This window comes from Scardinius erythrophthalmus, assembly GCF_964197995.2.
Source record: "Scardinius erythrophthalmus genome assembly, chromosome: 18".
Taxonomy (NCBI): domain Eukaryota; kingdom Metazoa; phylum Chordata; class Actinopteri; order Cypriniformes; family Leuciscidae; genus Scardinius; species Scardinius erythrophthalmus.
The window spans coordinates 29,195,547-29,211,483 of NC_138238.1; the positions used below are offsets into that span (position 1 = coordinate 29,195,547).

At 43.7% G+C, this 15,937-nt stretch overlaps 1 protein-coding gene across 1 annotated transcript; it reads left to right on the forward strand.

Moving 5' to 3' along the window:
- The first annotated feature begins 1,329 nt into the window (after positions 1-1,329).
- On the forward strand, positions 1,330-15,365 carry LOC308706731 (complement factor H-like). Its single transcript, XM_081392543.1, has 14 exons — positions 1,330-1,466; positions 1,685-1,852; positions 1,948-2,053; positions 2,154-2,230; positions 2,398-2,580; positions 2,698-2,865; positions 5,892-6,086; positions 6,167-6,340; positions 6,434-6,610; positions 7,001-7,186; positions 7,650-7,844; positions 7,947-8,123; positions 14,695-14,892; positions 15,073-15,365. The coding sequence occupies exons 1-14, from the start codon at positions 1,397-1,399 to the stop codon at positions 15,267-15,269; spliced, it is 2,271 nt and encodes a 756-aa protein (XP_081248669.1). The 5' UTR covers positions 1,330-1,396; the 3' UTR covers positions 15,270-15,365.
- The last annotated feature ends 572 nt before the right edge of the window (positions 15,366-15,937 follow it).

A 15,937-nucleotide genomic window follows, 5' to 3' on the forward strand; every position in this document is an offset into this window, starting at 1 on the left:
ATCAAAGGTCAAAAAACTGTTTAATTTTCTCATAATATACATCACCACATTTTCAGTGATTCTCAAACGACTCATCAGATGAATCAGTCTCTCTAAATCCCTCCTTTCAGCGAGCTACTCCAGACAGCGCAGTCTGTTGTGATTGTTTACCGCGTACAGCTCGTGCAGAGCCGAATAGAGAGTATCTCTATATGGCTCTAAGCGTGTGTCGAAAACAAATACGACACACCATAACAACGTCAGCTGTCCTGAGGCTTCCTACACCGTAAACTAAACACAGTAAAGAACAATGACGTCGATTTTACCATATCGCAAGTCCGATGACGAAACACTGGAAGAACTAGTTATTCAACCCGAACCTCCATCGCAAGGACAACTTGAGCAGGACGTTTCTCAGTGATACACCAGTTTGAGGGACATTATGAGATGTTGGAACTGTAATTCCTCACCATTAGCATTAACAAGTGCATGTCCATCAACAAACTGATTATTTTACTTATAGACCTACTATTTACAGAGTATTTTTCTAATTTATTGCGGTGAACATGTGGAAACTATCAATAACAGTGCATTCATTAACCGAGCTCTAGCATGAATGACTGATGTAACATAAACGTGGGTAAAACAAATCTTGCCTCATGTTTAATCTTTACTCAAAGTAGTGAGAACGACAGACAATCTGCATTAATAGATACATTAATCTGTATTGTACAATGATTTGCAAACAAAAAAGAGAGAGCTTAGTCTGGTTTTAAATGAGAAAGTTAAGGGAACCTTGATAAGGTTCTCTCTCTCTCTCTCTCTCTCTCTCTCTCTCTCTCTCTCTCTCTCTCTCTCTCTCTGTTCAGTTGATTGCTCAATTATGATGGACACATTTTGCAATTGCAGTTACAGATACATTTTGCAACGATTGTACTATTGCAATGTTTGAAAGTTTGAAAGTGTTATGAATCTTCTTCAGTCTCACTAATTTGTAATGCTCTATGGCCGGGACAGATTTATTCAAAACGAAATTTAATTTATGATTTGATTCAAGCATGAGCCAGTGAAAAACATTAACAGGATTAAGCTACAGAGTTCAGAGCTGAACATGGCAATTATTTTGTAACCTGCCCTTTGCTTCCTGTTTATATGTTGCATAAATATGACTCAATAAGTTTGACTTCTCAAAGGTAATTTGTCTTGGTGTGTCTAAATGACAAAAACATATTTCTGCATTAGATAAGAAACCATTTTTTTTTTTTTTTTTTTTTTTTTTTTTTACAGGAAATATTGCTTGTGCACAGAGTGGTCTGGTATAAGAAAAAACTATTTTTGACGTTTTAGCTTGTTGATCCCCTAGCAGGCAAGAGTATCAGAGACAGACCAAAAAAGGGACTTGTGAACTGAGCCCAAAATGAGAGTTCCTGTAAAACTCTTCGGCTTCGTCTTTTGGTTGTTTTCCTTGAATTGTGCCCAATGTCAAGGCAAGTGATTTTTTTGTTATTGTTACTTAATTAAATGTCTTTTTTTATTTTATTTTTTATTTATTTATTATTTATTTTTTATTGACTTCAATATAAATGGCATATTATATGCACTTGCCAAACTGTAACTTTAGAGTGTGGACTAGTTGTGCATGAATTTCAGCATTTAATGTACATGACAGTTATGTCTTTGTGTAATGTTTGTTTGTGCTTCTCAGAATGTCTTCAAAAGGACATTACATATGAAAACAATGAACCAGTTGCTAAAGCTTCATACAGTGATGGTGAAACAGTGAAAGTGAAATGCATAACAGGTTATACTGGCATGTATAAATTAAAGTGTGAAAAAGGAAAATGGAAGACAGTCGTTGAGCGACCATGTGCAAGTGAGAAAATGGACAATATGATGACCACATCATTTTATTGGTTATTAAATCAATGTCATTATGCACGCAGAGTAAAACTTGGTTGATTTCTGCAGAGAAAAAATGTACTCAACCAGGGGACATAGCAAATGGTGATTTTAAACTTATAAAGGGGTCGGAGTTTGTTTTTGGAGCAACAGTGTTGTATACTTGCAAGAAAGGGTAATTGTGCTTTATGTTTTTTATTCTAATGTATGAAATGCATTCTATCCTTTTAGCACTCTTTGAACTTGTAAAAAGTGTAAAAACATTGTGTTCACAGGTTTGAAATGACAAGCAGAATCAATCAGCGTACCTGCAGATCTGAAGGATGGGATAATACTCTCCCTGTATGTGAGGGTACGCTTTCTTGAAAGTCACTATTTTCCTTTTTTGTCTTTGGATTTTTCTCCATCGTATACTTCTGATAGTGACCCGTAAGCTACATTATTCAACAGAATTATAATTTCAATGATTGGTTTGTTGGTTTATTTATTTATTTTTATATTTATTTATTTATTACCTAGCTGTGAAATGTCCAGCCATTCGCACAGATGGAGGTGTGACTGCATCAGGCAACACAGACGAGGGAAGTTATGGTGATTTAATTCAATTTGAGTGTGTATCTACTGACGAAAAGATAGATGGAAGTAGTGACATTCAATGCACAGAGACGGGCGAATGGAGTGACTCGGTTCCAACGTGCAAAGGTTCATTCCATTGTTTAATTTATTGTTTGCTCATATCTTCATCCACTGATCACAGATTTCTGTGCTTTATTCAATGCACCAATTTACCTATTCCTCTTTCCTTTGCTTTTCTCACAGAGATAACATGCACAGCACCTGTTATACAAGATGGTTATGTTGTTAAGGAAATGCAAGAATACCAGAAAGATGCCAGATTAAAATACGGATGTTTTGAAGGGTTCAAGCCAAAAGAGGGAATTCCCAAATGCTCTAAATTTGGCTGGACTCTGAAGCCAGAATGTGATGGTAATGCACCATTATTATTACATAATAAATGAATCATATGGGAAATAATACTAAAATCCTTATATCCATATGTCTTTCATTGTGCAAAAAACCTGGTAGTGTAATTTGAAAAATATACAATGAAACATTCTAAAAATAGATTAACCTATTCAAAATTGCACATTTAAAAAAAACAAAATTGTAAATTAAGCATAAGTTAACATATCACTAAGTTAAATCTGGTTATATATATATATATATATATATATATATATATATATATATATATATATATATATATATATATATATATATATATATATATCCCATACATTAAATAAAATATTTGTCTGATCTGAGTTTTTTTTTTTTTTTTTTTTTACCATAAAAGGTGGAACTTGATGAATGCAGCCAACACACCAATTTGTAAAATTTGAGAAAATGGAATGAGATTGTTTACTTGTATTTCTATCATGCTGTAGAAAGGGTCCAATTGATGTTGATTTCTATGTTTTAATTGAAAGGAACATTTTTTGCTTGTTATTTTTTTATTGGGGAAAATCATGAGGCAACAGCATTTGCATGCAAAGTGTGTGACACGGCTAGCATTATTATTTGGTAACTACAAAATCATCTAATAACCACTTACTACTTGCTTCATTTTCAGATAATAGTTTAGCAAATATATATAAATGTTCTCAAAATAGAAAATGTGCCTCTAATACTTATTTAAGGAAAACAAATTGTACTCTAGTCAAGTCAAGTCATCTTCATTTATATAGCGCTTTTAACAATGTAGATTGTCTCCAAGCAGCTTTACAGAAATAAGCGTATAATTTAAGGTAACAGAGATTGTTTCGGCTTTACAGCAGAGTTAAGTTATTTCCATCTAAAGTTAGTTTTAATTGATTTGGTTCCGTCGCAATGATCATTTGTTATTAAATTAGGGGCCGCTAAGACGACACCATTCTCTCTACACAGACTTTAAACGCGAACCTGTGAGAAACGCTGATGGCGTTCACATGGGTATTTAGAATGGGTTCTATAGTTATGTGCGTTTGAATATATACGCGGGTTTGGAATTCCCTACAAGCCAAGCCTAAACAAAATACTTGTCTTTCCTTATAAATATTGATAAGGAATTTTATTTTATTTGTTGCTTTGGGGTAGGACCGCGAGACGAATTTTCCTGACAACGCCTTATCTGTAGAGTGGTAGTGGGATCCTCCATAGGGAGAGACTAGTTGGCACTTCAGCACTGCGTTGTCATCGGTCCAGGTGAAGGTCCTTCGTCAGATCTGGATACGGCCTGGATCCGGCAGGCTGCAGGAAAAACCTTGGGATAAACACAGACACTAAAATTAGCGTAGATGCCATTCTTCTCATGATTTAACGAGTACATCAGGATTTTTGGGAAGTGTTCCCAGTTCCGGCTGACCTAATCTATGCAGCATAACATTAAATTATAGAAGTCTATAATGTATTATGTGAATGCTAGGTCAAAGAGATGTGTCTTTAATCTGGCTTTGAACTGACAGAGTGTGTCTGCTTCCCGGACAATGGTAGGAAGACTGTTCCAGAGTTTTGGTGCTAAATGATGGTGCTAAAAGGATCTACCGCCAGCAGTCGATTTTGATATTCTAGGTATAATCAACTGGCCGGAATTTTTAGATAGTAATAGACGTGACGGACTATAATGCGTTAAGAGCTCGCTCAAGTACTGCGGAGCTAAACCATTCAGTGCTTTGTAAGTAATCAGCAATATTTTAAAATTTATGCGATGTTTAATAGGGAACCAATGCAGTTTCGACAGAACTGGGCTAATATGGTCATACTTCCTGGTTCTGGTAAGAACTCGAGCTGCTGCGTTTTGAACCAGCTGTAGTTTGTTTATTAAGCGTGCAGGGCAACCACCTAGTAGAGCATTACAATAATCTAGCCTTGAGGTCATGAACGCATGAACTAATTGTTCCGCATTTGTCAATGAGAGCATATGGCGTAATTTAGATATATTTTTAAGATGGAAAAATGCAGTTTTACAGATACTGGACACGTGACTTTCAAATGAAAGATTGGTATCAAAGAGCACACCCAGGTTCATAACCGACGACGAAGACTTAACAGAGCAGCCATCAAGTGTTAGACAGTATTCTAGATTATTACGTGAGGAAGTTTTTTGTCCAATAATTAGAAACTCTGTTTTTTCAGAATTTAGAAGTAGGAAATTACAAGTCATCCAATTTTTTATATCCATTATGCATTCCGTTAATTTTTTGAATTGATAAGTTTCGTTAGGTTTTGAAGAAATATAGAGCTGAGTATCATCGGCATAACAGTAAAAGCTAATGCCATGTTTCCTAATGATATCTCCTAATGGTAGCATGTACAGAGTGAACAGCAGCGGTCCTAGTACTGAGCCTTGTGGTACGCCATACTGAACTTGTGATCGATGAGACATCTCATCATTTACTGCTACAAAATGATAACGGTCAGATAAGTATGATTTAAACCATGCTAGTGCATTTCCCGTAATGCCAACATAATGTTCTAATCTATTTAAAAGAACGTTGTGGTCGATGGTGTCAAATGCAGCACTAAGATCGAGTAACACTAATAGAGAGATACAACCACGATCGGATGATAAGAGCAAATCATTTGTGACTCTAACGAGAGCAGTCTCGGTACTATGGTACGGTCTAAATCCAGACTGGAAATCCTCGCAGATATCATTTCTTTCAAGAAAGGAACACAGTTGTGAGGATACTGCCTTTTCTAATATCTTTGACAGAAAAGGTAGATTCGAGATCGGCCTGTAATTGACTAATTCTGAATGATCAAGTTGCGTTTTTTTAACATGCGGTTTAATCATAGCCAGCTTAAAGTTTACTCTATTGGGAAGCTATTTTTTTCTTCCATTTTAGGATTTTTTTATTTATTTTATTTCTCAGAATTATTTGTTTCCTGCAAAAGACTAAGCATGCAAATCCAGTTTCACACATATTTGATCTCTTTTTACCCTTATTTCTACATAATTATGTCTTGTACAGAAGTAACTTGTGAGCTTAAGTCAACCACATATGGAGTAGAAAAGATCACACCAGAGGGTAAAACTATTTTCAGAGCTGGAGAAAGAGTGGAGATCACCTGCGCTGAAAAATACTGGATTTTTTTTACAAAAGAAATCACCAAATCATTTAAATGCCAAGATGATGGGAAGTGGGATAATGAGCCTGTTTGTCAGGGTAAGATTATAGAGAAACACTTCTGAATTACGATCTGAATTTACTGCATGCTACTAAAAATAATGCAAATCTTGTTTCAGATATTAAATGTGAAGTTCCAAATGACCAGCATGTGTATAGGCCGTACTATTACTTCAGTAAGGATATGAAATTTGGAGCAAAACAATATTACTTTTGCATGTCTGGTTATGATCAAATGGCAGCAGAAGCCACATGCACACGAGACGGATGGACACCAAAACCACTGTGTGTTGGTATGTTCTGACATTAAATCTTTCAATTTGTTGATGTAATATAAATTCAAAATAGTATGATGGATTTTTTTTTTTTTTTTTTTTTTTTTACAGAAAAAATGTGTGCAGCACCAAACATCGCAAATGCAAAGATTGTGGGAGAACAGAGACCAAAATACAAAATCAGTTCAAGAATACAATATAAGTGTCATCCTGGGTTTGAACCAGAGCAGCCTGTACAAATAACCTGTAACCCCCAGACTGAATGGACAGGCATACTGCAATGCACTGGTATGTTAATTACGTATGATACAGATATGAGAACTTTTTCTTCTTATAGTCCTTGTCAAATGGAGAATGGCACATCCCATTCCCTAAATGTGTCTGGCTAGCAACAACCCAGAATAACCTAGCAACAGCATACAAAGTCTAATTTAAATGTAGTTATAATATATTATAAAGAAGAATCCATCAAGATCTCTTCAATACAGAAAGTAATTTTTAAAAACATTTTAGAATACAAATTCTTATATTAATAATGTGCATTACATTAATAACATGTTCTATGGTTTAAGGCCATAAAAAAGCCATGTGGCTGATATTGAGATTTTTTTTAATGCCACATTTTCTTGTTGTTGAAAATAGTCTAAAAATAAAATAATAACTTTGCTTTGCCTTCAGAAAAGTGTGGGCTACCACCAAAAGTGGACTTTGCAGATACAACACAAATGACAAAAAATGAATACAATTCAGGGGAGAAAGTTGAATACAGCTGCTTTTATGCATACACACTGGATCAGAATCACCCCTACTCCAAATACCTGACCTGTGAACAAGGCCAATGGAGAGGGAATATTAGGTGTTTAAGTAAGTGAGAAAATGGACAATACAATGTTGATTTCTATGTTTTAATTGAAAGGAAAATGTTTTGCTTGTTATTTTTTTATTGGGGAAAATCATGAGGCAACAGCATTTGCATGCAAAGTGTGTGACATGGCTAGCATTATTATTTGGTAACTACAAAATCAGCTAATAACCACTTAGGCTACTATTTATGAATAACTACTTACTACTTGCTTAATTTTCAGATAATAGTTTAGCAAATATATCTAAATGTTCTCAAAATAGAAAATGTGCCTCTAATACTTATTTAAGGAAAACAAATTGTACTCTATTAATGGGAAGCTATTTTTTTTCTTCCATTTTAGGATTTTTTTATTTTATTTCTCAGAATCATTTGTTTCCTGCAAAAGATAAAGCATGCAAATCCAGTTTCACACATATTTGATCTCTTTTTACGCTTATTTCTACATAATTATGTCTTGTACAGAAGTAACGTGTGAGCTTAAGTCAACCACATATGGAGTAGAAAAGATCACACCAGAGGGTAAAACTATTTTCAGAGCTGGAGAAAGAGTGGAGATCACCTGCGCTGAAAAATACTGGATTTTTTTTACAAAAGAAATCACCAAATCATTTAAATGCCAAGATGATGGGAAGTGGGATAATAAGCCTGTTTGTCAGGGTAAGATTATAGAGAAACACTTCTGGATTACGATCTGATTTGTGCATATAATATGAATTCAAATTAGTATGATGGATTTTTTTATTTTTATTTTTTTTACAGAAAAAATGTGTGCAGCACCAAACATCGCAAATGCAAAGATTGTGGGAGAACAGAGACCAAAATACAAAATCAGTTCAAGAATACAATATAAGTGTCATCCTGGGTTTGAACCAGAGCAGCCTGTACAAATCACCTGTAATCCCCAGACTGAATGGACAGGCATACTGCAATGCACTGGTATGTTAGTTCCCTTTCGTGGTCACTCCGAGTTACGTCGGATGACGACGATTGGGGTTTCGCCTAGAAGCCTATCACCTTCGAGTATATAAAACGAGCCAATGGCAATGAAATGCCATGGGTCTGCGGAATTTGCATAGCGTAACTCCGCCCGCCGCAGGGGGTATATAAGGAAGTACGCTGGCACAATGCAGACATGTTTTCGCTTCGGAGCCGAGAACTTCTCCACTCCTGCAAGCCAAATATTCTGAGTTAGTCTTCTCTTACCTTCGAGACGAGCGAACTCTCCGGTGTTGGTGTGACGGCGATTTCAGCGAGTGCTCACTACCCTGCTGATCTGTTCAGTGATCTGACAGTTAGTGTGTTTTCTCCCTGTTCGCTTCAGCATCCACGGAGTTTATCCTCTCACAAAAAGAGCATTGCACGTGGCACGTCTTTTTCAAGATGCCTCGCCCGTGCACTTCTGGTTGCGGTTGCGAGATATTTTTCTCTGATGGGCACGATCTCTGCTTGGCGTGTTTGGGCGTTGATCACGCTAAAGCAGCGTTCGTGGATGACTCATGTTCCCACTGCGGGAATATGACCATCTCCATGCTGCGGTCGAGACTCAATGAACTCACCAGAGCGAGAGTCCCCCTACCCACACCCCGATCTACTGGCTCCGAGAGGGCTAGTACTTCGGCTGGTGGCCGGGGTGACCTGAGGGTGACTGTGTGGGACATACCGCCGACACGTCCACGGTCCACACACCCCTCTTCAGCATCGGTACCCGCGAGTGTACAAACTGAGACCGCTGGTCCCTCTTCGGAGCCCCAGCGCGTCTCGTTTGGAGCTCCAGAGGAAGATACCATGTCGATCGCGGCATCACAAGGTGGGCGCGAGTCCTCGGGAAGTGAGGATTCGGCTGTGTTGCCGCCCTCGGCCGTGCCAGCATTGTCCGAGTCTGATCCCGAGCTGACCGCCATGCTTTCCCGGGCAGCCGCGGCCATTGGTATTGAGTGGTCCCCGCCACCTGATCCAGTGCGCTCGCGGCTGGATGATTGGTTTTTGGGAGCGGCCGCTGACACCCGTCGCCGCCCAACCCCAATACCATTCTTCCCGGAAGTGCATGAGGAAGTCACGCGGTCCTGGAAGGCTCCCATGTCTTCCCGCGATCGTTCGTCGGCTTTCTCCGCCTTTCCTCCCCTCGATAGAGCTGATGCTTGTGGGTACACTGGGATTCCCACGGTTGAACGTTCTGTCGCGATGCAGCTGTGTCCGGCAAGCGCTTCATCACGTGGTGATCCAAAGCACCCGTCCAAAGCCTGTAGATTCTCGTCTACTATGGTGGCGAAGTCTTACAGAGCGGCGGGACAGGCAGCTGCTTCTCTGCATGCCATGGCCATCTTGCAGGTTTACCAGGCCAAGGTGCTCTGTGACATGCACGAGGGTAGGACAGACCCAGGGCTCTTTGATGAGCTGCGCGCCGCCACCGACCTCGCTCTCCGGGCGACGAAGGTGACCGCGCGCTCCCTGGGTTTGGTGATGTCCACAGCTGTGGTCCAGGAGAGACATCTCTGGCTGAACCTGGCTGATATGCGTGAGCCCGAGCGGACTCGTCTGCTTGACGCTCCCATATCCCAGGCCAGCCTTTTCGGCGGTGCAGTCGAGGATTTTGCCCAACAGTTCTCGACTGCCCAGAAGCAGACTGAGGCGATCAAGCACATTCTGCCCCGGCGTGCTGTTGCTGCTAAGCCACCGGTACAGAATCCTCAGCCTGCTCGCCGCCGACGGCGCCCTCCTGCGGCTCCCGCCCCTCCCGCACGGCCCCAGCAGCAGCCTTCATCTGGGCCGCGTCGTGGAGGAAGCCGCAGGAAGGCGCCACAGCCCTCTCCAGCCCCGCCGCCCGCTAAACGCCAGGCCAAGCGGCGCTCCTGAGATGGGCAGCTCAGGATTGGCTTTCCTTTCTGTCCAGGAGGTGGTAGCAGGGCCACTCCTTCCCCCGGTGGAGGGCCGGGGGAGAATCTTTTGTTCTCCACTCCCCGCTGCTCGTCCCATGACGGGCAGCACCCTAATGTGGTTAAAGACAGAATCGAATTCCCCAATCCTGAGCCCACAGACCCCGAGGGCCACAGTGCGCGCCACCCTCGGGTCCCGCCACTGCCGCCCTCCTCTGTCCCAGAGGTGCGGGATGACAGCACGCGCCGCCCACGGGCCACGCTCCTCTCATCCCCCTCTGTCGCCAGACCCCTGCCAGAGCACGCCCCCGTGGGACGCGCGCCCTCCCCTGGCCTCCTCTGGCAGGACGCGGTTAATGACCGTGCCCCCGCACAGGGCCGCTATGCCACCCTCGCCGGTGCCGGTCATTCCGCCTCGCTGCCCCACCGACGGTACGTCTGTGGTTCGTATGACCCCGCTGGTGCACTTTCTGGAGGCCTGGCTAGAGCTTCCCAGACTGTCCCGCTGGGTCGCGAGAACCATCAGGCTCGGCTACGCGATTCAGTTCGCGCGATCTCCTCCCCGCTTCAGGGGAGTCCGCTTCACTATGGTCGGTGGCAATGCCCCTGTCATGAGAACGGAGGTCGCCACCCTGCTGGCGAAGGGTGCGGTCGAGATTGTCCCTCCAGCCGAAATGAAGTCCGGCTTCTACAGCCCTTACTTCATTGTACCCAAGAAGTCCGGTGGGTTACGGCCAATCCTCGACCTGCGCGTCTTGAACCGCTCCCTTCACAGGCTGCCGTTCAAGATGCTAACGGCCAAACACATCCTCCAGTGTGTGCGGCCGCAGGATTGGTTTGCAGCGATCGACCTGAAGGACGCCTACTTCCATGTCTCCATTTTACCTCGACACAGACCGTTTCTATGGTTTGCTTTCGAGGGGCAGGCATACCAGTACGCGGTTCTCCCTTTCGGGCTAGCCCTGTCTCCTCGCGTCTTTACGAAGGTCGTCGAGGCAGCCCTTGTTCCCCTCCGGGAACACGGGGTTCGCATCCTGAACTATCTCGACGACTGGCTAATCCTAGCTCACTCTCGAGACCAGGTTTGCGAACACAGGGACCTAGTGCTCCGGCACCTAGCTCGTCTGGGCCTTCGGGTCAACTGGGAGAAGAGCAAACTCTGCCCCGTGCAGAGGATCTCTTTTCTCGGTATGGAGATCGACTCGGTCGCCATGTGCGCGCAGCTTACGAGCGAGCGCGCGCAGTCACTGCTGACTTGTCTTCGCCAATTCGAGGGCAAGAGTGCGGTTCCACTGAAACTATTTCAGAGGCTCCTGGGGCATATGGCATCCGCAGCCGCAGTAACGCCGCTGGGATTGCTTCATATGAGACCGCTTCAGCTTTGGCTTCGCGATCGAGTCCCGAGGTGGGCATGGCAACACGGCACGCTCCAAGTCCCAGTGACTCCAGCCTGCCGTCAGACCTTCACCCCGTGGACGAACCTCAATTTTCTACGGGCCGGAGTGCCCTTAGAACGAGTTTCCCGGCATGTTGTTGTATCAACAGATGCCTCCACCACGGGCTGGGGCGCCATGTGCAATGGTCATGCTGCCGCGGGCTCCTGGACAGGACCCCAGCGCCTTTGGCATGTCAATTGCCTCGAGTTGCTGGCTGTACGTCTCGCCCTGCACCGCTTCCATGCGCTGCTCAGGGGTCAGCACGTACTAGTCCGATCAGACAATACCGCAACAGTAGCGTACATCAACCATCAGGGTGGTCTACGCTCCCGCCGTATGTCGCAACTCGCTCGCCACCTCCTCATATGGAGTCAGAAGCATCTGAGGTCGCTTCGAGCCATTTATATCCCGGGACACCTGAACCAGGCGGCCGACGAGCTGTCTCGAGTTCGGCCTCTCGCTGGAGAATGGCGACTCCATCCCCAGACGGTCCAGCTGATTTGGGATCAGTTCGGCGACGCACAGGTAGACCTGTTTGCCTCCCACGACTCGTCCCATTGCGACCTGTTTTATTCCCTGACCGAGGGCACGCTCGGCACGGATGCACTGGCGCACAGCTGGCCGCGGGGCCTACGCAAGTATGCGTTTCCCCCAGTGAGCCTCCTTGCGCAGACCTTGCGCAAGATCAGGGAGGACGAGGAGCAGGTCATTTTGGTTGCCCCGTATTGGCACAACCGGACCTGGTTCTCCGAACTAGTACTCCTCGCGACAGCACCTCCCTGGCCAATTCCTCTGAGGAAGGACCTCCTTTCTCAAGGACGGGGCACCTTATGGCACCCTCGTCCCGATCTTTGGAACCTCCACGTATGGCTCCTGGACGGGACGAGGCAGGTTTGAGTACCCTACCACCTGCGGTGGTGGCTACCATCACTTCCGCTCGAGCATCGTCCACGAGACATGCCTATGCGTTGAAGTGGAACCTCTTCGTCAACTGGTGTTCTTCTAAACATCAAGAACCCACGAAATGCCCGATCAGTGTCGTGCTTTCCTTCCTGCAAGAAGGGTTGGAGCGAAGGCTGTCTCCCTCCACCCTGAAAGTGTATGTTGCCGCCATTGCCGCACATCACGAAGCAGTCGATGGTAAGTCTTTGGGGAAGCACGATCTGATCGTCAGGTTCCTGAGGGGAGCGAGGAGACTAAATCCTCCTCGTCTCCCCTCGTACCCTTTTGGGACCTCTCAGTGGTTCTAACTGCCCTGCAGAGTGCTCCCTTTGAGCCTCTGCAATCAGTGGAGCTTAAGTTCCTGTCAATGAAGACAGCGCTCCTGGTTGCATTGGCCTCCATCAAGAGGGTAGGGGACCTGCAGGCATTTTCGGTTGACGAAGCGTGCCTGGAATTCGGGCCGGCTGACTCTCACGTGATCCTGAGACCCCGGCTTGGATATGTGCCCAAGGTTCCTACCACACCCTTTCGAGACCAGGTAGTGAACCTGCAAGCGCTGCCCTTGGAGGAGGCAGACCCAGCCTTGGCACTGCTCTGTCCAGTACGCGCCCTCCGTGCTTACGTAGACAGAACGCGGTGTTTCAGGACCTCAGACCAGCTCTTTGTCTGTCATGGTGGGAAGCTGAAGGGAAAGGCTCTCTTAAAGCAAAGGTTATCTCACTGGATAGTGGATACCATTGCTTTGGCATTCCAGCAGCAAGGTCGTCCGTGCCCCCTTTGGTGTGAAAGCCCACTCCACACGTAGTGTGGCTTCCTCTTGGGCTCTAGCGCATGGCGCCTCGCTAACAGACATTTGTAGAGCTGCAGGCTGGGCGACACCCAACACATTCGCGAGATTCTATAATCTCCGAGTAGAGCCAGTTTCTTCTCATGTACTCGCTTCAACCAGCCGGTGCTAGATTCTGCTCAGGTGTCTTCGCTTGCTCGCCATTCCTCTCCATGGACGGGATACGTGCGATCATCTTCTCAGGTGAGTCTGATAAGCTCTGAGTTCCTCCAGCACTGGTTACGTCATCGCCTGAGTTATGCCAATTTCCATAACACAGCTTTTGCGCTTGACTAGGTGCCTCCATGTGCATGGTTCCCCCTCTGGGCGACCCCCACATGTGTATTCCTCTGTAAGTCTCCTTGTGAGCGTGTGTCTTTCCCTTGGCAAGCCACCTTGCCACCCCTGGGGTTTAAAATTCCACCTGCGGCTGGACACCCCAGTGATTTTCCATATGCAGCCCTCTGGGTCATATGTGTATTCTAAGTCCCCCCCATCAATGGCTGGGCATATTGCATATTTCTCTCTGGAGATATGCTTCCCAGTGTACTTTGGTATCCCTGTGTTAAGTAGGACTCCTTCGTTCGTGCTAGTCTCACAACAGGGAGCTCAGACTTACGCAGGGCACTGGAAGACAGCCGAGGTGGCGTGATTAGACTGGAACCCCAATCGTCGTCATCCGACGTAACTCGGAGTGACCACGAAAGGGAACGTCTCGGTTACGGATGTAACCCTCGTTCCCTGAGTGGGAACGGAGACGTTACGTCTTCCTGCCACTTCCGCTGTACCGCTGAAAAACGCCTGGGGCCAGTCTCGGCTCCTCAGCGAAGACATGTCTGCATTGTGCCAGCGTACTTCCTTATATACCCCCTGCGGCGGGCGGAGTTACGCTATGCAAATTCCGCAGACCCATGGCATTTCATTGCCATTGGCTCGTTTTATATACTCGAAGGTGATAGGCTTCTAGGCGAAACCCCAATCGTCGTCATCCGACGTAACGTCTCCGTTCCCACTCAGGGAACGAGGGTTACATCCGTAACCGAGACGTTACGTATGATACAGATATGAGAACTTTTTCTTCTGATAGTCCTTGTCAAATGGAGAATGGCACATCCCATTCCCTAAATGTGTCTGGCTAGCAACAACCCAGAATAACCTAGCAACAGCATACAAAGTCTAATTTATATGTAGTTATAATATATTATAAAGAAGAATCCAACCAAGATCTCTTCAATACAGAAAGTCATTTTTAAAAACATTTTAGAATACAAATTCTTATATTAATAATGTGCATATTACATTAATAACATGTTCTATGGTTTAAGGCCATAATAAAGCCATGTGGCTGATATTGAGATTTTTTTAATGCCACATTTTCTTGTTGTCTAAAATAGTCTAAAAATAAAATAATAACTTTGCTTTGCCTTCAGAAATGCCTTCAGAAAAGTGTGGGCTACCACCAAATGTGGACTTTGCAGATACAACAAAAATGACAAAAAATGAATACAATTCAGGGGAGAAAGTTGAATACAGCTGTTTTTATGCATACACACTGGATCAGAATCACCCCTACTCGAAATACCTGACCTGTAAACAAGGCCAATGGAGAGGGAATATTAGGTGTTTAAGTAAGTATGAACATGCTACATCATTATCTATATCTCAAAAACATGTTAAGCTTTTCTTACTGTACTGTTTATTTATTTGCAAGTTTGATGTAATCTTGTAGTTGAAGTTGTAGTTCTGGATCTGATGACTCAATGAATATATAAAGTAACACTGACAGTTAGAAGTTGGGTTTGTTTCAGAGTCCTGTTCAGTGACGGTGGAGGACATGGATGAAAGAGGTATACGGCTGAGATGGGGTGATCATGAAAATAAATTATCACTACATGAGGATAAAATCAGCTTTGTATGCCAGACGGGAAAACATTTCAATGGCAATGTCAATGACCTAAGACAAACATGTAATGATGGAGTGATGACTTTGCCTCAGTGTGTGTGACAAGCACAAGGAGAATAAAATGTCACTGATGTATCAGCTGTACTAATAAGCCAAAACAAATGGAGCAAATCAAAATAAACCCTTTTCCCAAATCTGTTTATCTGTTTAAGAATTCTTGCAATTAAAAGTTGCAAATAATTATTTTTACCATCACGCAAATATGGGGGGAAAGAAATACATGTGTTATTAAACTCTTTTTGCTCTGGGTTTCCTTCTGAATAAAAAAATAAGAAACCAAAAGAAAAGTTAAGAATTAGAATCTAAAAGGATATTAAGATATATTTAATATGAGTTACAGGCATGTAAACTTTGGGCAAAAAATCACAAGAAGTGCTTTTCCCATTTCTGAACTTTCACCGTTGGCATATAATGCAACAAAGATTACTAAAGTCAACAAATTTCAGTAATGGACCTACAAAATATGTAATATAAAAAATAAAATAATGATGCTGTTCTAAAGTCATTTTTGACCCCTGTAATCTGACTCCAAATCTCAGGTGAAAATTGTCATTCTGACCCCTCTCTACAAAACAGTAATTTACTCAGTAAATATACATCCATCACATTTAATATTTTACCCTTTCTTCTTTATTTATGATTGGTTTTCTGCAGAATTTTTTTTTTAACAAAATCAAATATTTGAGCCGGGAAAGTTTCTGAAATTTGTG

Coding starts and splice junctions, on each gene's coding strand:
- LOC308706731 (XM_081392543.1), top strand. CDS start 1,397: ATGAGAGTTCCTGTAAAACTCTTCGGCTTCGTCTTTTGGTTGTTTTCC. Junction 6,611..7,000: donor AGGCATACTGCAATGCACTG/GTATGTTAATTA, acceptor CTTTGCCTTCAG/AAAAGTGTGGGCTACCACCA. Junction 7,187..7,649: donor AGGGAATATTAGGTGTTTAA/GTAAGTGAGAAA, acceptor TGTCTTGTACAG/AAGTAACGTGTGAGCTTAAG.